The sequence below is a fragment of the Lynx rufus genome, unplaced genomic scaffold, assembly GCF_022079265.1.
Source record: "Lynx rufus isolate CCGP_SWC_20201006 ecotype Redwood Valley unplaced genomic scaffold, mLynRuf1.p SCAF_4, whole genome shotgun sequence".
Classification (NCBI taxonomy): domain Eukaryota; kingdom Metazoa; phylum Chordata; class Mammalia; order Carnivora; family Felidae; genus Lynx; species Lynx rufus.
This window is the reverse complement of record NW_025814856.1, coordinates 21,671,707-21,694,683: the sequence shown is the minus strand read 5'-3', so window position 1 is coordinate 21,694,683 and position 22,977 is coordinate 21,671,707. Positions and strand designations below refer to the sequence as shown.

Genomic DNA, 22,977 nt, shown 5'->3' with positions numbered 1-22,977 from the left:
ATCGGGCTATGGCTGCACCCATGCGTTTACACATGGTCTATGACTGCTTTCTGTCTACAACAACAGAGCTCAGTGGCTGCGATGGAGATTGTATGGTGCCCCAAACCTAAAATGCTTACTATGTAGCCCTTTACAGACAAAGCTTGCCAACCCCTGCCCCAAAGTATGTTGGCATCACTGGGGAAGGTAGAGCCTGTAACTGCTGCTGTTTCAGGGGGCATCCCACTTGGATGGCTGGTGGCCCTTTATCTTCCGGGTGCATCACTGGCTAGTGCCTGACGAGGCTGTGAGCTCACAGTACTCCCAGGTTCTAGTGCAAATGCCTCCCGGGAATCTCCCGTGTGTGCCAGAGCACAGGGGAGAAAAAATTGCCTTGGGCAGACACTACATTACCAAGTGCAAACACATTTTAAAGGTTACCTTTTAATACTGGACCTTCTTTGAGCCTCACGGTCACGCTTGTGGGAGGAGTGATGCCCATTTTCAGACATATGCTCAAGGTTCCCAATGCTGGGCCGCTTTCCAGGGGCAGCTTTGGACATATTGGCATTATTGAGATTGGCATTTGTTGAGCTGGGAGCTTGCTTTCCTATGGAATTATGGTTATGATGGTTATGACACACCGAATTTCCTGCTGGAGGAAACAGCGGTTTCTCAGTATCACTTGCAGGTGGAATTGAAGGCCTTTGGACATGCAGGGGACGGTGGGTGGTATTGGTCTGCTGAAGGGAATCTCTCCTATCACTATTAACATGATTGACATGGTTTCCAAGCAGGGCACCATTTCTCTGCAAAATAATGGGAGACAACACCAGGTAATTTAACAAGTATTTGATGCAGGCTAGCTATGTTAGGTAACTTTTTCTACACGAAAAACAAATTCTAGGTAAGCTCCGTAGGATCCCTGTAAAACAATCTGAGTTTCTCACAGATCAGGGTGAATGTGTCTGCGTGGCAGCTGGTCCCCCCTGAAATGAGGAAGGTTACCGATTCCTGAGCTGGGGAGCAAGCTCTTGGCTATCACACGAGTGCGCTCTTGCAGTCGCTCCAAGTTGAGGTGACTTACACCCAGCACGGCTGGCTGGCTGAGGTTGGGCAGAAGGCATACTCTCGGGCTGAGGGGCTGGGGGCCGGCTGGCAGGTCAAAGAACTGGCCCAGGGAAGAAGGGGGTGGTGCAGGTAGGTAGCTGCTAGTGGGACTCAGGACGCTCAGCCACACTGGCCAAGCAGCCGTGGCCAGGCTCCTCTGAAGCTGCTAGTGTGGGACAGAGGGGTGAGCTCAGGAATGGAGCAGGCCTGGCCCTAGAGGAGGTGCCGAAGGTCTGCTGTGGGGAGAGCACAGTCCATAAGCCCCTCTAGGCCCAGGGGCTGCTTTGCATTCTCCAGGCTCTTTTGTGGATCACCGACTGCCCAAACTGGAGTCCTGCCCCACTATTTCCAAGTGGCCAGTGTGTAGCTAGGCGTGGAATAATTACTTTGAATACATCTTCTTCTTCTTCTCGTTTTGTTTCCTCCGGCTCGTCATCTTGCAAATCACATGATATAGCACGCCGGATTTCTGGCCCAATGTCATGCAGTGTCCTTAATCCTGCCTAGATCAACACAAATGGCAAAACGGATTAGACAACATGGATGCGCTGGGCCCGGCCTGGATCCTGGCTCTGCTCCTGCCTGATTCAGCGGTGGGAAGGGAAGTTTCTCCAAAGGCAACCTGGGGAACTGACTGCTCGTGTGAATGTGACTGAAGGGTCCCTGAAGCCCCAGGGTCGAAGGATGTGGTCAGGAATTCAAGACGGTCCTAGGCTGGGATGCTTGAGGTCTTCAGCCCAGTAACCTCCTTCTCAATTACCTGCACTTGTAGGGAGCAATGTCTGCCGTGGTCAAGAGCACATGTTCACGTCTAAATGACAGAAGGATGGCCTGCAGAGTTCTCTCCCAGAGCCCCAGAGGGGGCAAGGAACACAATCAGGCCATTCTACAAGGACTCACTGGCTGTGTCCAGAATAAGGAGATCTAAGTCCAAGTACAAGGGGGCAAGCCAACCAAGTAGCCATCAGGGCCACCGGTTCTGCTAGAAAGCCATGGGAACAAGGGAGTGACACCACACACTACAATCACCAGCACACTCAGGACCATGACGAGATGGGTCGACACGCACACAGACCTGGGCCGCTGTGCAGTGCCAGCCTCCATGGCCATCCGTGGTGCCCTGGCCTGTAGCCTGGGGTCAGGCCAAGAACTTGCCAACAGTTGGATCATCCTCTTGAAGACCACAACACATTGAAAGGGGCTCACCAGCCTCTGGAGGCTGTGCAGGACCCGCCAGGTGACCCCTCCTAGGCCCTCGCAGACATACTCCTTTTCCTGAGACTCTTGCAGTTGGCCTACCTTATATTGGGCCCCGGTTCCACTGGGTTCCACGGGGACAGGCCCTGGGAGGAGCCCTTCTGTTGTTCTCCACTTTGTTAGGAGAACATTACAGGTGCTTACGCTATACATGGAGAAAGTGGAGTTGCTGGCTCTGAGAAAATTATATTTTGACCATCAATTTGAAGAAAAATTGTATGCTGACTTTAAAGACTAATAGGGACAGTACAGCTACTTTATCCCTTTTCAAAGAAAGACTTACTTCCTGCCTGCCAGCAGGCCTAAGCCCACCTGTCCTATACCTGGGCAGGACCCCCTCATTTGCTGGCAGTCCTTCTGCAACTCAGCAGCCACACTGGAGCACGAACCCCAGCTGTATGGGGCCGCATCTGTAGTTAAAACTCCACATCAGGGTGGTCAGCAGGGGAGCCCTGGGCCTAGAGGTAGGTCATCGGGGGGAGGGGCCTACCTCCCGGCCCTTCCTTCATGAGCCCCAGCAGTGTGAGTGGGGAGGGGAGGGGGTGGAGGGGGTGGTGGCCACGTCTGGCCAGATCCCACAGGGCTGACCCCCCTGGTGTGGGAACGCTCAGAACTGGTCTTCTCCAGATGCCGGTGGTGACAGTAATTTAGGATGTAAAGTCCTACAGGAACTTCCTAAGAGGCTCCTGTGAAAACAGCCTCATCCACGTGAGTTGATGCTGTTCAAAACGGTATACCAGGCTAGGTCTGGTTTGATCCATTCCTTGGATAGAGGAGGAGGGGGTCTTTCCATTTCGTGAATTGTGGGCATGAAAGAGCTGCCAGGTTCAGAGCTCTCAGGTTCTTGGCTAGGAATGCTGTGGTCTTGTAGGGGAAAGACACACATGTCGTGGGGCCAAACCTGGAACAGTCTGCGGCATGGTCAGTGAGGCTGCCTCTCACTCTCCTGTCCCTCCGACCACAGGCATGAGATGCACGCACATACGCAGACATGAACACACTCACATATATGCACACACACACGCTTTCCCTCTCTCAGATCCCCAGGTCCAGCACATCTGAGCCAGGGGAATCATCTGGCTTGGAGGTAGACCCACTTGCCATTCTCTTGGAAACATCAAGAAGGCAACTCTAATGTCAAGTGGGGGAAAGCTCTTTCACACGGAGCTGCAGGCATGTGCAGGAAGGTCAAGCCTAGCACTATCGAACAGCCTGCGGCTCAATCGTTCAGTGTCTTCCAGAGCACGGTCATCAAGGGAAGGTGAGCTAAGTCAGGGTTTCGTCGTCTGGTTTTCAATCACTGAGAGGAAAGGGCGATCACAGATCTGAGGCTCCCAAGTCAAAGACCAGGTTTGAGACACCCACTGCCTTGTCCACAAAATAAACATAGGTGACAAAGCACTAAGTCAGTAGCCCCAGGTAAATTATGTATATGAACGCATGTCACGAGGCACCACGGGCTAGGAACACTGCTGAGGTTGAGAAACAACAGATAATCCTATTCACTGTCATTCAACTGATTGGACTGGGTCTGATTAAAAGAAATAGAAAACTATTTATTTGGATAATTTTTAACATCATCCTCTGTTGACGGGTTGACATTTCACTGAAATACACATATAACATAATTGCATCATAAAAACAAAAACGGTCTCCAGCATGTCTTCAATGGTACACAAGATCAGGAGAGTGGTGAACAGACACAGGACAGAGAATTTGTTTGCAACATAAATCATGGAGAAAACTGAGAGGTGGCTCAAGAGGCCACTTCCAAGGACAAATAATGACAACATATTTATTAAAGAGACATCAAAGGAGGATAGAAAGCATCACCCTTCCTCGACACAAAAGCAGAGGTTTAGAGATCATGGTTATGTTTTGCTTGCTCCACGCAGGAAGAAACACATCTTCTGCGAGTCAGGGCCTGACTTGACTCTTTCACACGGGATCTGGGGAAGGACGGGGCGGGGGGCTATGGGAGGTGGGGTGTCTGCTAGGTCTGGGAATGAAGGAAACAGATGTTCCCAAACTTGAACTGAAATGAAGCTTAAGCACAGCACCCTGAATTTATTACATATCACAAAACATGGTAATGAAATTTTTCTAGCACACATATCAAGCTAACAGGTAGCTTAGGCTGCTCCAAAGTTTCCATAGGCACAAATTCCAATCCCAGAAAACTATCTTAAACTCTTGAAAAAATTACTTTTTTTCATACCACTAAAAAAAAAAAAAAACAAAACATTTTTTTTTAAATAAACACTTTACAACCAGTAAAATGATCTGTTCTTTCATTTTTCATATCGGTGTCTACCTCAATCAGCAAAATACTACTTTAATTTGAAACGTGGTCATTTAGCACTTAAACCAACACAATGAAAGCTGTATAGTCATTCCATTAACATCACAGTAGAATTATGGTTTTGAATAAACACAGAATTGCTATAAAATAGAAACATTTTTGATTTAAGATGTCCAATCATATAAAATATTAAACAGAATCAAGCCTAGTTTCTGGTTGATTTTTAAATGCTAGATGGTATCATAAATATCTTTTAAAAAAAGAAACGTTGGCGCTTTGCCCGTAGACTGCTGCTTTAAATTTTAGACACCATTTAATTGGAATTTTATAGATATTTACTCTATAGAATGATTAGGTCACCCAAACAAACAAACAAACAAAAACAAACTATAAAATCTCTCTAAATATTTCTGAAGCAATAGCATAAAACTATGGTATTTTAACATCAGATATGAATATTCATTTACCTTCCTTTCTCTCACCCACTGTTAGGGTGAGTTCTCCCTACCTGGGTGCATGAGATGCCGTGCTGGCTGCCTTCCTAAGCTAGCTCTGTCAGACACACCAGGAGCCGCCGGCTCTCAGCACCAGAGAAAGCAGAGACAGACGCCAGAACGCTCCCCCGAACATACACTGTAACAGTGGAGATAAGAGATGTGCGTCTCCAGTCGGGACCGGGCCGGGCCATTCATCTTCGGACGCCAGTGCCAGGCTTTCAGACTCCAGCCAAAGACCCCCCCTGTCTGCTATAGCCTGTTCTCCATCACAGGCTTCGCTTGGCCAGGGCCGGCCCTACACACCCGTCTCATTAAAGGCAAGTTCTGATTAACCCTTTAGCAGGATTCAGCCCCTGTCGCATCAGAGGGCATTGTTTCAGACTAGCTCCATCAGAAGAAAGAACTGGAGACTGAATTCTTATAGAATAAACCAGCTCATCTACAAGCTGTCCTCCACTGCCCCCGCAAACACACAGGCACACATAGCACACACGGGCACACCCTTTCTTTTGTCATCCTTTTCCTCCAGGGAAAATGTGACAGTGGGGCCTTTGCGTCCATTATGCACTGTCCTTGAGTCATATGTAAAGGGCTAGAATCAGGAGCACGGCACTCCATGGGCCACCCACAGGGATTCTGATCCTGGCTGAAAGGTCAACTGTAATGTCACTGCCTAAGTGACTCCTGGCATCGCACTCAGCAGTACACGTCAAGTTTGTTACCACCACTTTGAAAGATAAAGGAATCTTTTTTTAAAAAAAAATTATCTAAAGAGATCTATGACGTCTCCCTGCAAGCGATCTGACAGACCTATCTGAGCAACCTTGATTCTTGGTTGTAGTCTGACACCAGACTCAGAGCAATTCCTGCCAGTTTCTTGATAACGGAGTATTACTTAAAGTTCAGCAGAAGCCTCAAATCATGATTTCTATTCTGTTAGCATCTTTGTACCTGCCATAATGATCTCACATACTTTATCCCACTATATCCCGGGAAGCCAGGATTATCCCCATTTGGTTGAGTGGCCTGCCTGACTGACGAAGGCTCAGCTGGGACTCTGGTCCCCAGGCCTGCCCCACCCCGACCACCATCAAGACAAAGCCATTGAGTCTCCAGGAGCAAGGGCTGGGATGGAGTCTCAGTTGTGTGCTCACTTAGCCCTGTGACCCCACACATGACCTCAGTCAAGGTTAACCTTCTTCCATCTAACTTGGCAGAACTCTTGTATCACTAAGGTCAACAGGGAAGTGGACCAGTGATCATAAGGTGTCAAGAAAACTGACCCTGTACTTAGCACACGTCCTGGTCTCAGCTGTGCCGCTCTGAGGAGTACCGATCTTTGAAAACACTGTCTATCACACAGACCCCCATTCCTCCAGATCAACACAGGCACGGGGATATGACCTACAACGCTCCTTCTGAACTTAGCTGGACACAGGGCTCACAGGTAGCTTTATGTCTAGTCAGTGGGTTGGGCCTAGGGTGGCACCTGGGAGGGACAAAAAAGTTCAAGGTAGGGGCAGTGCAATATGCAGGAGGCTCTCTCACTAGGGAGATCCTAAAAAGGCTCTAGTACCCTTTCCCTTTGCGGGGAGGGGTATGTGGGATCATTTCCCTAGAGCAGCAGTTCTCAAAGTGTGGCCTGGGGACATCTCCAGGGACTGACGAGGTGACTGTAATGTCCACACTACCAGGACATTCTTTGCCTTATACACGCATTCCCTCAGAGCACAATGGGGTTATTCAAAGGCTATACGACATGTGAGGATGTCACCTTTCTGGTACCTTTGTGCATGTATATTCTGTATTTTGAAATTTTCTGTTTTATTTTTTAATGTAAGTACTGGCATACAAGGGCCCTCAATAATTTTTAAGAATATAAAAGAGACCCGGAAGTTTGAGAACGGCTGACAGCTCATCCCCAGACAGGCGACACAAACCTTTCTTCCAGGCCCTGGCCCCTCACCTCACCTACGATTCCTGTGGTTCTGCTGACCTTTCTCTGCTTTTGGAAGAAATGTCCTTACCATGGCTTCTCTTGAGCTAGCCTTTGGCACTTCTTAATGGGGATTGCCTTCACCATGGCCTTAGAATGACGTACCCTTCTGTTACCCCAAAGAGTCACCTCTCTTAGATGTGAGGTATGCCACAGAGAACGAATTTGCACAGTTCCCAACCTAGGAACTGTTAGTAGTTGACAGTAAGCTCCTTCCCATGAAAAATTGAATCATGACATACGAGGGCTAATGAAGGGTGTCAGATTGGTATTATTCAATAGCACACCATGATAATTAAGACCTTTTGCTACTACATAGTAGCACCTGCTGTAACTTCTGTTCAGTAATTCTATCTTCTCAAACTCTTTCGAAAATAATTACTATTATTGTCAGAGGGAAAAGAACTCCTGCCTTTCAGAAAGAGAATAGAAGGCAGTACCCAATAATCCTACGAATTTATAGTTGGGTCCCGCCATAGTGTAATCTATTTATGAACAGCCAGCCTGGTGCCCAGTCTCGCAGGTTGTGATGGATACTGGCCTGTATCCTGTCTTCCATCCAGGAGCTTAAGAGTTTAGCACCATGGATTCTGGTGTTGGGTACCATGTTTGCTGAGTGGGGGAAGATTCTCAGATAACTTGAGTTGTCTCCTGCAACGTTTCTACACTCAAAGCTACACTCTTCTGGCAAGGTTTAAGGAGGAAGGACAGAGGCGTCTGCAGTCTGGCTGGACGCCAAGTTTTAGGGAAACCTTGTTTCCCTTTTGAGTTGAAGTCGGAGGTATACCTCCTGACTTCTGGCTGTTTCCATGAACTGCCCTTGGCTAGCAGCCACAGTCAGTGCCGTCACTGAGCAACACAGCCAGGCCCATGTGGGGCCAGAGACTCTTGTTTCATTTAAACCATTCCCTAATCCCATCTAGAAAGTTCACTGCTTTCTAGTTTTTCCTTATTTGGAAAGACTGCAGAGAGGCGTGTGGAAATGCCTGCCATGCACACTGCTTGGGGGCTGTCCTGCTGAGACTTTACCCTACGGAGACTCCATTTAGCAGTTGGCTGGTCACACTGGACCTCTGAGACAGGGCCCCTTGATTGTTTAATAAGCTTGACGTTCTGGTGGATCAGAAACAGGGGGTCATTTATCTGATGGGGAATTAGCCCCACACCTGTGCTCCCAGGGCTGACTAGCCTCCTTTTCAGGGACGATACACCAAATTCTTAATAAACGGTACATCCCAAGCACTCCCTGATTGGTGCAGAGGAGACCTTCAGACCAGAGCACAATCCCAGAAATCCCTGCTACAGCAGGCATTAGCCTTTTACCGCCTAGACCACAGAGGGATGTGGAGAGGGGCTAGATGTTGGCAGGGGGGCCACCGCTGTGAAGTGGCATGTACAGACAGGCTTCAACATTTTCGCAAGAGGTGCAACCATCCCGCGGTGTGCTGGCTAGCTTTCAACCCCACCCCACATCACTGCCCTGGGCACTGCGTGAAGTCAGACCTGCTCTTTGGCCCCGCAGACTCTGCTGTGAGAATCCATAAAGCCCACCATGAGCTCCCAGACTTACAGCAGTCTACACAACGGGAGCAGAATCAGGGGCCGGACCTGTTTCCATGAGTGAGGCCAGGGAATCCACTTAAGTGCAAGCAGGCCAGACCACTGGTAACATAAGCCACTGTGACCAAAGGGCAAAGGTCACAGTACAGAAGACAACACTGGAACAGCCCTCAGGGCTGGGAGGGACCCTGACAGCTGTGCCCAGGATGGGCCTGTAGGCCTTCCACTGACACTGTTCTTCCTGTCGGTGACACCACTTGCCCACTTGAGCTGCTCCTGCACGAGTGCAGCCAGGAACTGGGCTTCCCCATGTTCTGCCGGCCCTGTCCACCACCTTCCCCATGCCCCCTCATGCACGCGCACACACGCACACAGCCTCGTCTGCACTGACCAGGGCAGGCAAAAGGGGCTTCTAAGCCTTCTTTTCTTCAGGTGCTTCAGAAACTTCTAGTTTTCACACTACAGTTACTTTTGAATATTGATTTCAAAACTCAGGTTGGCTCCTCTGGGGGTCTTGGGCTCAGCACTGGATGTACAGACCTCCTTAAGCACTGCTTGTGATCGGCTGAGAATTTCACACGGGACTCCCTCATGAAGCAACTTCTCAGCAAAAGTCTACCATTTGTAAGATGTGAAAACACGACCTGTACAGGTATCTCTGTGTACATCTGTATATACTTCCCAGAGATCTTTGAAAGGGGAGAACTCTCTTTCTCAGTGGATAACTACAGTACAGAACAGAAAAGAGATCAAAGAAAAACAAGAATTTCTTAAAGTTCTGGTAGTAAACAGGCATAGGATATTATTATTGTTGTAGTCTTAATAATAAGCAATTATACGTTCAAAGTGCTTTACAATCACTTAGCTATTCCTCACAACAGCCCTGTGAGGTAGGTCGACATTATTACCCCCATTTTACAGATGGGGAAACTGAGGCACAGAGAGGTTAAGTGTCTTGCCCAAGGTCACGCAGCAAGTGAACGCTGGAGCTGGGACTAGAACCCAGGTTCCCTGACTCCCAGTGTCCTTGAAACTAGACCACACTGCTTCCAAAGAGGCATCCCCAGACTGGCTTTGAGCACGAATTAAAGACGGACAATGTTGGATGAGGTTTGGGTGTGGTGGTGTTTCCCGTGGACACGTTAAGATGGAACCTGAGGTGTTACCTGGACTGGTTTGGGCATGCGGGTGTATGTGTTAGTTTAAATGGTGTGTCTGAGCTTCCTGGCCTGCCCACTTCTCACGCATTCTGGATGGGGTCACTGCAGAGAGTGGGGGCCGGAGGGTCAGTAGGTCATGGCGGACTGGCATATAAAAGGAACTCTGTCAGCTCGGCGCCAAGGGGCCTGCCAGTCTTTGGGAGTTCGGACAAACTAGGGACGCAGAACTTTGGAACAAAGTCAGCTGCCCACCTTAGGCAGGTCTGCTTAATCTTTTTATCGTGTTATTTTTTACTGGCCAGCATCAGGAAGTTGTGTTCATTTCATTCTCTGTGGGGCGGCTGCCCCCCTCCTTTGCTCTCTCTCTCTCTCTCTCTCTCTCTCTTTCCCTTTCTCTGAGTCTCTGCTTGGAGGGGAAAACTGTTATGCCTTGCACGTTCCCTTTCATGAAAAAGAGCCACCGTGAGCAGCGTCCGCGACAGGAGGCCATGGCTCTGCGGATGAGCCACGGCCCCGCTTCTGCCTTCTGGAGGAGTGCTTTGCTTGGAAGGGGTCTCCCTGGGGCCTTGGGTTTGCTTTTTTTCTGCATTTCTCCCGAAATGCTGTTTCAGTAGAAATAAGCCCACTTGAGACTTTTCCCTTTCAAGGCCTTAGCCACAAACGCCTTCCGACTAACGAGCTTGGTGCTGTAGCTCAGGCAGAAAATTCTAAAGCATCCGTTCAAGCATCTGAAACAAACGAATCAGCCAGTGAAATCTCATCTGTTAGCATCTGTTCTCTTCTTAGATTAAAAAAGAAAAAAAAAAAGCGCCTTTTTTTATGGCTTTAAATGGACTCATGCTTTTAAAAAAAGAAAAATACCTCACTATGTTTTCAACTAAGGTGCCTAGGTAACAGGAGTCTGACACTGCACAGGTTAAGTGTCTGTGGCGTGAGTTCCCCTCTCTTTCTGCACCGAGCCTCCCCAAGGTGACCACGTCAGGGCACACCAGGGACTAGGAGTCACTGGGTTCCCGTGTGCCACCCCCGCGTCCGCTCGACCACCTGCATCCCCATCTGTCAGCTGGGCCACGGGCTTTCACATAAACCCTAACGACTTCGTTCTTTACAAGCTGGGAATAATGGTGTCCTCCCTCAACCCAACTTCCAACCAGGTGAGGAAGAGACCATCCCGCTTAAGTCTCCCTGTCATTAACAAAGGGCAGGCTCCCATCTGGGATGCCTGGGGGATAAGTCTCCTTGGATCTCACCAGAGTGTCTTTTGCACAAAGGAAATCCTTGAATGTTGAAAGAAAAAGAAATGAACAAAACTTTTCCCACTTTGGGATTTTTTTTTTTTTCTTATCCATGAGACACTGGACTAATTCATGTCTGTATCTTGCATGGAAGTCTTCATCTGGAAGGTCTGGTGGGGCTTTACTATTTGAGGGGAGGGGACTGAGCGCTTTCAAGGCTGCAGAGCTGCGTTCCTTTGTTTACTTGCTCTTGGCGGAAACTTGCGGGTCAGTCGGATGCAGCAATAATGGATGAACAGCAGATGTGGGGTCAAACTCAAGTGAATATGGCACATGGGGGGTGGAGGTGTGTGGGGGGAAACAAAAAGGCAGCCTGATGCAGCTTCTCTCCCACCCGCTCTCTTCCCACAGAGGGTGGGAGAGAAGGCTGGCTTTAATGAAGATGGATGGACAGATGGAAACTGCACACTCATTCAGACCACAGAGGCCAGAGGACACCGGGTGCCGAGCTCCTCCCCACACACGGATCCAGGAGCTCAAGCCATTCTCCCTCATGTAGAAGGGGACACCGCAGCGGGTCTGGACAGAGGGAGACCAGACGGAGCCCATGGGATTGAAAACCACAGTGCATCTGTGTGCCCTTGAGAACCATTCCACGGGGAGCAGAGTGTGTGGACCAGTGGTGATCCCGCTCAGACAGACTGCACTCTACGCAGCACAAGCACGCACATGCCTACGTCCTCCTCCCGCGCTCACACTCCACTTGCCATGAGCAATCCGTCCGTCAGCGTGTGACGCCCGGGCGCAGCGAGAAGCAGCTCATCCCGCTTCTCATCAGACCATGCCCACTTCCGTGTGCTGGACCTAGTGACACTGTGGGTGCCGCTGTCATTCGACCCTGTGGCCCTAGCTCCACGGCATCACATAATATTTCATCACACAGAGAGGAAGAGCCTCCTTGCGCTTACTAAATGTAGAGTGACAAATCACATTTAAAGCCACTTCTAGGGCAGAGGAGGCCAAAGATGTAATTAGAATTATCCTTCAAGGAGACACAAATTTTCTATTTTTCATGTTTGCTTCAGAATCCAAAGCACTTTGAGAATTTATCTGTCAAGATCACGAACACAATTTAATTTTCCAGGCTGTGTACTCAACGTAAATTACAGTCATAGCCTCAACTCCAACCAGGTGTAGATGTGCTGGTATTATCATCTAACAGGAAACGTTTGGATTTCGCCAAGGAAATGAAACACTTTCTACAAACAACAAAATGAAAAATGTTTGGGAGAAAAACATTATCACAACACATAACGTAATTGTCTTTTACCCACGACTTACAAACGTAGTTTTAGCATCATTTGAACCTGCAACTTAAAAGACTCAGGGAAGCCCATCCATGAAATGTGATAATTAATTACTCAGCCATGTGTTGTTTTTCAGGTTTTAAAACATCAAGACACTATATCCAGCCACTAGAGCAGGAACTGAAGCCATCTGGTTGCAAAGTCTTGGGGATTCAGGAAAGGGATAACTCTGTATCCAGGTGACCATCATACATGCCTTCCCCAGAAAACAGAAGCATCTCATAACATGGACATTACGGTTACTGGAAATTATGGCATAACCATCCATGAAAGAGTATGTTTCCCCCTCCAGAGAAGTCATCAGGTCCTACCAACCCCACCAACTAGAATCTGAGAATAGCAAGCAGTTTCCTACAGGCGGAGGGAACCATGACACTCTGAAATCTGGCCAGTCTAGGTCTCCAGGCCCAAGGCTGTTCAAGGAAGCTCCTTCAGAAACTCGTTCATCACACCTCCTCCTTGCACCCAACCTGGCCACGCTGCTCTCAAGAGCCCACGGATGGACCAGAGGCCCGTTCAAATCTGTAAACACGTCTTTTCCATTTGCTTCGTCTCTCTAAGGCTACTTGTGAACTGTGATCACTTTTGAGGACTGGCAGGGCCAGAAGAGAGAGTTTTACTCGCAAACTCCACAGCCTGAGATGGCAGTGGGCCATTGGACCAGGCCTCTGATTGACTGAGCCACCTTTAGGACAGGCGATGAGAGAAACAAAAGACCAGAAACTGTCTTTAGTTGCTTCCCCTAGCTCTGCGGCTGTCTGGGCAGAACAGAGGCTTCCTCATGAATCCTCAGGTCACTGTCACACAAGGTCATCTGCTAACCCAGCATCTGCATGTGCACCACATTTCTTCACTCACGGCCTTCCATGCTCCCATTCTCTCTCTCAGCGAGGCCACAGACCAGCCCTCACCGCACCTCACCGGCACTCTGGACACCAAACAACGCTGGGACCTTCTCCTCGGAAGGGACTGATAGAAGGACTGTTCCACACTGAACCCTGTTAATAACTACACGGCCCAACCTGAGACATGTGATAAGAGGGACATAAAGGTAATTTTAGAGTAAACAAATTAGCAGGAGAAAAACATCCTTGATCTTATTCATGATGGACTTCAAGCACTCGGGGAGCAGAGATGATGGGGCTTTTGATTAGTTTGGACAGGTGTTTCTGACAGCTTGCCAACAGTTCCCTCGTGCCGGTTCTTCATGCCTTGTCATTCCCTCTTTCCCCTGCCTTTCTCCATCGCCAGCACTCACTCACAAGCTTTCCTGCCTCGCCCCTCTTCCTGCAGGCTTCACGGTGACCCCCTTCCTCCACATACCTGCTTCCCATGCCAGAGCTCTGGGATTACCCAGGACTCTACATCCTCAAATGCATGGACCCTGGCCGGAACCAGAGGTTCTACACTCCGGGAGCCTGGGGCAGGCCGGGGCTGGCATAGGGGGAGGGACCAGAGGCTGGCCTGGGCACAGAGCAGTGTTTGCACAGCGCAGAGAGACAGACACACCGCAACACACGTGCGCGCACACACATATGCACGTACACACACATCAGGAGGTGATGGATGTTACTGAAATGGACCGAAAACCAACAAGCAGTGGGGTAAGAAACAAACAGAAACAAAACAAAGCACTTGCGTTCAGATGGAGAGCTGTTTCCGGGGCAGCTAGGGCCTGAGCCCAGGGCCAGGGGTGGGGAGGTGGGTGCCTGCCTAAGGTTAATGCCTTTGGAGAAGCCTGGAGGAGACAGGGTGCAAGGCGAGCGCCGGCCCCCCGCCCGCCAGGGCTGTGCCTCTGCCGCTGTCCTGGGGGCCCTGCCACAAGGGCCACAGCAGGTGCGGGCACAACAGAGAAGAAGCAAGGAGAGGGAGGCACTTACCTCGGAGCCCAGAAATGACTAGTCCACATTTTGGGGGGTGTGCGGTATCTCAGTTTAAACAAAATCCTTGTGGCACTGCTCAACCATGAATAGTCAGCTCTCTAGTATTTCAAATAAGCTTGTAAAATCGTTAGTGAAAAGAAAAGGTAACAAAAGGACAATTCACCTGTAGGGCAATGGTGGTGTTCTTCGCAGGGTATTTTCCCACCAGGCCTTGTTCTTTCCGTTTCTTGAATTTCCTAAAGTAGTCCTGTATCAGGAAAGTGGCATAGAACTTCCCCACGGTTACCTCATCATCTAAACGGAGAGACCAGACAGAGCTCTCCCGAATCAGCACATTTGCACCAGGAGCCTAAACTCTCTCGCTCGGGGCCGGGGCTGGGGTGGGGTGGGACTGTGCGCAAGGCACTGAGCTCTGGGCTTAGACACGGGAGACTAAATCTAGCAAAAAGCAAGGTTTTGCAAAGCAGTTAAGGCTCAAAATTAGAGTCAGTCACACGAACTGATACTCAAAAGTTGCAGAAAACAATATGTTTGTCATGAGTTTATTAGAGCAGCGTATTAGTAACACTATGAAGTGCTGTCTTGGTTATTTACTTAAAATAAAAATTACAAAACAAAAAGAGGCTTCCTGGGTCCTATTTTCACCCCTGTGCATAGGGATTTGCATGTGTAATTACCATGAACACCGAGGGCAATTAAGCACCCAAATCCCGATGCTTGGAGATAAAGACAGAGACCTCAGAAAGTGACAGACAAGCTTGGAAGAGGAGGAAGGTTCAGGAAAGTGGCTGCAAACCCAGATTTTCACGTGCCCCCGTGACTCTGTTCCAATAGCCTCCATATGCCATTTCTGCATTTGTAACCCAGAGCTGCTTGTTTTCGGCACAGCGAGCGACAGCTCCAACTAACCTTGGAGTTGGCTTATTTCTGCTTTAATGGGAAACAACTCCAGCACATACCGCTGGGGGCTGGAACTCTGCTGAGCATTTTAAAGGTGATGCATGAGGCAGAATAGAGGCGCTGGCTGTCTCACGGTAAACCACGTCGGTGGTGCAGGTGTGCTCGGGGGTGTCGGCCAGCCTCGCTCTCCCTGGGGTGCACGCCCCCAGATCTGCAGTGGCTCCTAGGCAAGAAGCTTAGGGCCCCAGCGCTTGTAGAGGCCGAGAGGAGGATGGGCTGCCGGCCCTCAGGCTTTAGGACAGCTGAACTTGCACCCAGGCCACCTTCCCCTCACAAGAGTCGCGTGTTGATCTGGGGCAAGGGGCTTGTGGAGCTGTGAACACCACAGGAGATGAAGCCCCGAAGCACTCGGCCTCCTGCCTGGGCTGGAGGACAGTGAGCTGGCAGCCTGCTGACAATGGCATCCACTGCAATGATGGTGGAACATGATGGGTTAGGGGCCACTGGGACCCTCTGTATTCACTAATGCATCTGGGTGGGGTTCATTTGTGCCCATGTGGGACGTGTCCCCGTCTGGACACCACTAGTGTCCTGCCAGAAGCCACTCAGCGTTACTGAGTAAGAAGATGCCTTGGGGAGGCCGGCCTTGAGAAGTGTGCTGCCTTCCTCCCAAACCTCAGCCAAGAAGTCCTGGACTGGTGCAGGGGTCACCAAAGTGACCAAGGCTTTGGGTAGCTTGTAAAAACATGTCCTAAATCAGTCTCAGGCTGGTCCAAATGGCCTAATGATGTACTGTCCATGGGCAAGGAGGCCAAGAGGTGAATAGACCGTCCAGGTCTCAGGACTTCAGCCCTGCTTTGCTCCTAAGCCACTCTGCATTTTGCCCAGGATGCATCTGGAATACTGGTTCTAGCTGCTGTTACTCTGGGGCACCCACGCTCCCAGAGGAACTCCACGTGGGTCTCATGGCCTCTTCACGACAGCTCTGAGATGGGGGACCTGTTGGTCCCTCCGACAGGCGGGGTGGGGCTGAAGGACTTGTCTTGGCCAGTGCAGCTGGGATGTGAGCCCAGGGCAGCAGGCCTCCCAACCCTGAGTTCTCCTCCTCGTTACCCCCTCAGGGACAGCCCAGCTCTGGCCACATAGAGGGGCTTCTTTGGGGCTGCCTCCCCCAGAGTAGAAGTCTCTGTACCGAGCTGCATGCCGTGGGCGGCTCACGGCTGCCAGCAGACAACCCCGGGAGCCCAGGAAGACTCTGCCTGCCGTACTACAGCTGTCCCCTGCAGCCCATGGTGTCACGTCTTCTCCGTGGGCTCCCAGAAAAAATACACTGGGTCTGCAGAAGGCCCACCTCATTCCATACTGGGACGTTTCCCGAAAATACAGGCCTAACCCTCTTCTCCCTTGAGCTGAAATGGCCCAGGGGGCTCCTGAGGGAAGGTCTTGGCTCTCCCGGCCCAGAACCAGGGGCAACAGGGGGCTCAGCGCAGACCATGGTTCTGCCCGAGCGGCCGCTCCAGAGCACAGGCAGGCCCACCACTTGGCCTTCTCCACTGAGATGCTAAGCTAATTGAGGCTGGGCTGAGGATGAGCTCTCAAGAACAGAAAAAGTCAAAGCTACAGCAGGTTAGAAAAGGAAGGGACAGAAGGAACGGATGCAGTGAGGCCATCCGGGCTCAGGCCTGGAGAAAAAGAGATGGGGTCAGCTTTTTGCACTCTTCGGGGCAAAGGAGCCGGAGATCCAGGTCAAGGAGTAGAGGCCCAAAGGCAAGGACAGCCTCTGGGAGGAGAGGGGACTTCTAAAGAAAGGGCAAAAAGCCATGAAATGGCAGAAGACTAAAGAGCGGAGCAGAGAGAGAACATGAGCAAGATGCAGAGATGGGCAAGGAGACCACTTAGCCCAGATGGTAGAGAGAACAGATGGGCTGTGCCTGCAGCCACAGGCCCCTGCACTGTTCCTCCGAGGCTGGCCCCTGGATGTCACCTCCTTCTCAAGCTTGTGATGGCCTGGGGGCCACCTCACACCCCCTGGGCTACAAAGCCCTGCTGTCACCAGTCCTGTAAGGGGCTCCCTGAGCACCTCACATGGGCCGGTCCCAGGCGCCGGGAGCAGCCAGCCTGGTGGGGTCTGCTGCTCCGACCGGGTTACAGCCTGAGCCCCTTGGCCCTGGGGATCTACCCGTCTGCTGGCCTAGAGGGCTGGCCCAATATTCCCATTTTCCAAGGGTGCCATGATGTGGGCGAGTCTGGGAACCCCTGGTCTACTGGAAGAGAAAAGAAAAAACAAAGAGCCAAGTGGCGAACGCAGGCACTAAACCCTGCCCTGACTTCATTCAGAGTTTGTCCCCCGATGCCTGAGAGGCACTGCCTCGTGAACCTCTTCAGCGCAGTAGCACTTATCTGAGATTGGGCCTGGGTGAGCACCACCCCAGGAGCATATCAATGATGGGAGCTCCCACGGCATTCTCCCTCCTGCCAAGGCCCCACTGCCTTCTTCTTGGGTTCCACCAAGCCCCCTGCTGCCATTCTGGAAGAGGGTAACACCTGTCATCCTGAACCCCGATCTTTTCTAAGAAATAGAGAGAAAAGGCCAGGCCCAGTTATTGAGCCAAGAAAGCAGAGGGATATTTAGCCTCTGTTGGCAGTCTAGCAGGGCTAAAAGCTGAACTGTTTTTCGGAGGAAGGGCGCTTACAGGGTGAGCCAAACTCTAGACCTTCTCTTTCTGGTATAATTAAGAGAAATAAAGCTTCACAGTGATGTGAACACGCTCGCCAAGATGTCGGGGTGAGACTGGTTTGTGAAGAAGGCGGTGTGTGAACAGAGGTGAGGTGAGGCGGGGAGGGCCTGCCGGCCCTGGGAGGAGGGTTTACTCGGAGGGGCGCAGCCGCTATTCTGAAGCATGCATCTGTGTTTCAGAAACATCGTAGGGGAATACGGCTGCCAAGAGATAACCCTGATTCCATGCCACCACCCTAAAACAGAATTGCTTCAGAATATTCTGAAAGACTGAGACTTGAAAGGAATGGAGGCTGCAGAAAAAGCTCAAGCACATCGTTACAACAATTTTAAGAAAGCAATTTATCTAAGCCATGCGAGCACTGGGTGCAGCAGCTGCGAGGAAAAGAACGAAAACCAAAGAGTCGTTTTAAATGTGCAGTATCCGTTCTCCTGTGGGGAGCCAGCGTTCTCTACGTGGGAGTGTGGGGGGTTGTTGTTGTTGTTGTTGTTCTTTGGTGTTTGGGGGGTTTTTCTTGTTGGTTTTTTTGCCTTTCTCATTTCTTTGGGGCCATCATCCCCTGCTCTGAGCAGGTGGCTCCACCAGCTACGGGGGACTCCGTCCGGTGGCAAAAGCTCACACTGCTCTCGCTTCATGCAGAGGGCCAGAGCAGGCCACCATGCTGCTGTCTCTCTCTCTCTGCCACCCAAGAGCCAGAATTGTCACGTCAGAGAGAGAGGCCTTGGCCATGTCCTGGCCCAGGGTCCTGGGTCGGCTTCTAGGCCTGAGCCAGGACCAACCTGGAAAGCTGCAGGAGAGGTGACGCTAGAAAAGTTCAGTTGGTCGTAAAGCACAATGGTGCTCACAATGGGCCCAGGGCTGGGGACGGCTAGAATGTGGGCGTGGTGGCACTAAGCCCACGGATGCTGCACCTTTAAAACTGAAAATAAAATAGTCACAAAACAACCACCTCCACGTCTAAGTCCGGTGTACTTAAACAAAAAATGGAAAAACAGCATATATATTATATATATGTGTATCATATATATATATACATCTGAAAAAGTTTAGTCAGTTATTTTATGACAAATAACAAAAGGAAATAAGCATGCCTGTTAGTTCTGTCTCTAAACTCCAGTTGAAGGGACATTCTGGGTAATTACGATGGTAAATTCAGTCTGGAGAAGAACATTTCAAAAATATCATTTTCTGAAAGCTATCTATTTCTTCTGAAACCTTTTCAACAGTATGTTGAAAGATAAGTGGAAACTAGTTTTAAATATTTCATTTTGGTTGAGAAAATATAAGCTTTCCGTTTTGCAACTGTAATCTCATTCCCCAACGGTAATCCCTCCACCAATGAGAAAACCCCTGCTCCAGCCATCTGAGTCTTGGGTTTCCTTCCCACTGAAGCCTCTCCTTTTCTGGAATGGTCCTCCTGTTACCCCAAACCATGACACCAAAAGGCCAAAGAGCCTTCTTTAGCTGTGGGCCTGAATGCTCTAGCGGATACATAAAGCATTCTGCAAACACCCTGTGGGCTTGCTGGAGATACTTTCATTAAAACCAATGCGTTGGCCAAGAACTACTTAGGAAAGAGATTGCACTGACCACCAGCTGGAGGGACAACTTGGTCAAGCAGTTTCATGCTGGTTTTCTTCCAGATTTTCTTTATCACAGCTCGGAGCTCTTCATTAGCTTGTTCCAGGTTCCCTGAATCCAGAAAGCAAGAGGGGAAAACAAGCCTTGTGTCTCTTAGCCAGCTCTCCTGTCTGATCCCACTGAGGCTGCCTCCCTCCCAGCCTGGCCTGGGGCACAGCCCTCGGATGGGGCGGGGCTCTCCTCTCCCCATGGCTCTCCAAGTGGGGGTCACAGGCAAATGGTGGGCAAGCCTTGCACCGGGCAGGCACTCCACAGTGGGAACAACCACGTTTTATATCGGAATTCAAGGTCTATGCAGTCTGATCTGTCCTACCCTCCCACAGCCAAGACCCACCCCTTCCTTCCCACCGCCTCCAGCTACAATGTCTTCTCCTTCTCAGCTGCCTGTTCTAAACCCTGCCTCCATCCTTAAAGATCAGACTAAATTTCCCCCAAATGAGACTCTTGCAATCCCTACTGCATGTACTCGTCAGCACCACAGAATCCTGGTCTTTCATTATATGGGCTGATGCCTGTCTCCTCCACTAACCTGTCAGTACCTAAGACCACCCTGCCTTCCGCATCACTCGGAGACACTGGCTGGGGCCAGCTATGGGTGTGCACCCTGCAAGGGGTACCTGGGAGCTTGGAGAGACTGGCTTTGTGGAGAGGTTCGCCTAGCACTCTGGGGCTGCCAGAAAACAGCCGTCTGCAGACTGTAGGCGTGCCTTGCTGGCCACTCTTCCTTCTGGTCCAGGGTGTCAACAACTGGGTCCTTCACAGCCTCCAGCCTCCCACCTCCTGGTCACTCCTCAACCTGCTTTCTGTCCCATCTCTGGAGTCATCACCGAGCCGACCCCAATGGCCATGCTCCAGGGCTGGGTGTGGCCATGAAGACCACTCTGGTTTGGTCTCAGCTAGGGAGAGGCTCCTTTGAACAGTCCCCAGGTGCCAGCTATGTGCCCGCCCCGCAGAGGGGCTCCCGCAGGCCTCCTCTCATCTCATCCTCAGGACTTCTGATGGAGGTGTATTTCTTTTCAATAGAGAAACGAGCTACAGCTCAGCACGGTGGAGTCCCTCTCTGAAGATCACACAGTAGGAAGGGACAGCTGGAGTGAATGTATTTGTGACGGTCCTGTCTCTGCCCTAACCTCCCGTTTCTTCTGCTCTGTAGCAAGCAGTGGCAGAGGCAGGGGTCACCTCAAAACTCTCGGGGACAAAGTGAAGCATAAAGTCAGGCGGGAAGGGATGGGGAAGGCAGGGACAGCCAGCTGGCTCAGCGCTCACCACCCCTTCCCCAGGGGAAGGCCCAGACAGGACAAGGAAAGGCCTAGATGGGAGAACCCAATGTGGGGTATGGCGTCCCTCCCTCATGTACCACCTGTCCCGTCCCGGAGATGCTCACCTTCCGTCTTGATTTTAAGAGCCGTCCGAACCAAAGCAAACAGAGTTGCATTAAACATGACTGTCCCATCACTGTTGAGAGGCATGTTCATGGCAACTAGTCTCTGTAAACAGAAAGAAGTTTCTCAACAGAAGGCAAATGATGGAGGATGACCACGTCCCTTGACGGTGTTTATTCTCAGTTTATCCCTCACCTTCTTTCCAGTCGACACGCAGTTCAATTCAACAACTCGCTGGGGGAGTACCCACCATCTGTGGGGACCCTGGAGCTGACACAGATCAAAGCTTTATCATGAAACACAAATGCTGGCACTAAATGGTGTGCTTTGCTTGTTTTTAAGCCCCACTGTTTAATCACCTCACTGTTCAAGTCTTCTTCTCTCCCCTTCTGCTAAGCGGCCATCCCTGCGTCCTGGGGTCGGGCCTCCCTTCAGGGCACGTCCTTAAGGCTGTCATGAGGGGTGAAATAATACACCAGGTACAACCAGCCAGGCACAGGGCTTGGGACTTGGGTCCTCACTGTTCCTAGCACAGGGAGTGTCCTTCAGGGAACCCTGCCCCGTGGGGCTGTCATGTAGTGCTTCCTGTGAGTCTGCGCAGTGGCTCTGTCTGGTCTTCCAGGGCAGGACCCCCACCTCCTGCTCCTCTTCCCGCTCCTGGTCCCTCGAACACCAGCCCTGAGAGCTGGGGAGGGGACTTGAGTGAGTGACACCCTCTCTGGGCCCCAGTTACCTCCCCTGCAAATGCAGGTGGCACGCCTAGCTGGGATTAAGGGAGATCATGGACGCTAAGATTTCGGGGGACGCCTGGCACGTGGTCAGAGCTGAGTTAAGTGCTACTTGTAATTGTTAATAGTTCCAAACTTCTTATTTTTGGCTGGCAAGCCATCCTAAGAGATTTGTAACACTTTTTCTCTTCCCTATTAGCAGCCTGGAATCTTGTGTTCACGTGACTCATCCCACCTAAATTTCTAGCCCTGAGACCAACCATGTCTGTCTCCAAAACTAGCACTGGCAGCCAGGATGGCTAGCATGTACATTTGCTTTTCCCAGAAAGTTCCTGAATCGGCAAAATGGACCACTTTGTGCCTCAAGGATACTTAGATCCTTTATGTAAAAAGGTCTGGAAACGTAAACACAAAACGACAGCCATGAGCTGGAACCCATCTTGTTCTTGGAAAGCAGAAAAGAGGCTGGTACTGGAAAATTTAAGAAAAAAAAGTCAACTTTGGTGGCTTATTCTCTGTACCTACATCCGGAGTCCAGGCTACAGAGAAGCAAAGACAGTGGCAAAGATCCCAAGGACTTGCCAACGAGGGTTTCTGGACTTTCAGGGCAGGGAACAAAGAGTTTTTCTCCAAAGATTTTTTGAAAGCCTAAGATGCAGTGTAGACCCCACTCTGTTACAGTGGGTTCTGTCTAGAGCTGGCCCCACAACCCTGGAGCAGTAATACCCCCGATCCCAGAAGCACCTCAGACCTTCAGGGAGAGGGCCCAGCTGTCGTGTGGACTGGCTGGATTTCTAGGGACAGAGTCGCAGTTTCCATCTCCTTCAGGAAGGAGAATTCTCTTCTGTTGCTACTGCTACACTGACTCAAAGCGGTTCCCTGTGAGCTCTAAGGAAGGAGAACAAATCTCAGTTGGGGCTCACAGACAGCTTGGTATGGTGTGAAAACTACAGGGATGGGGTGGGGATCTGGACCTATCCCCGAGAGGCCACTGCTGATGCACGGCCCATGGGGACAGGTGCTCTGGCAGCAGAGGGGCACGCCACCACGTTCATGGTCACTCAAGTGAGTAAATGTTCAGGGCACCAAGTCTTCTCCATTCTACTTCCCAAGGAGAGCTTCAGTCGGCCGTACCCTCCTCTACCCCACCTCCACTGCCCTCACTCTGGCTCCTGTCACTTTGCATGGAGACTCCAGCAGCTCTCAGGGAGGTCCCCTGCCTCGGTTCACTCTCCCGTCGCC

The 22,977-nt window shown here is 50.7% G+C and overlaps 1 protein-coding gene across 3 annotated transcripts in view; it reads right to left on the bottom strand.

Annotated features, from left to right (window-relative positions):
- Nucleotides 1-22,977, bottom strand: part of CACNA1D (calcium voltage-gated channel subunit alpha1 D) — a 303,968-nt gene that overhangs the window by 9,690 nt on the left and 271,301 nt on the right. For all 3 annotated transcript variants that reach the window (XM_047094458.1, XM_047094459.1, XM_047094455.1), the window contains 5 exons: nucleotides 21,010-21,112; nucleotides 19,575-19,676; nucleotides 14,510-14,640; nucleotides 1,476-1,592; nucleotides 421-788 (listed from right to left, as the gene is read on the bottom strand). In XM_047094458.1, the coding sequence (XP_046950414.1) occupies nucleotides 421-788; nucleotides 1,476-1,592; nucleotides 14,510-14,640; nucleotides 19,575-19,676; nucleotides 21,010-21,112 (821 nt within the window). The remainder of the gene's footprint in view (nucleotides 1-420; nucleotides 789-1,475; nucleotides 1,593-14,509; nucleotides 14,641-19,574; nucleotides 19,677-21,009; nucleotides 21,113-22,977) is intronic.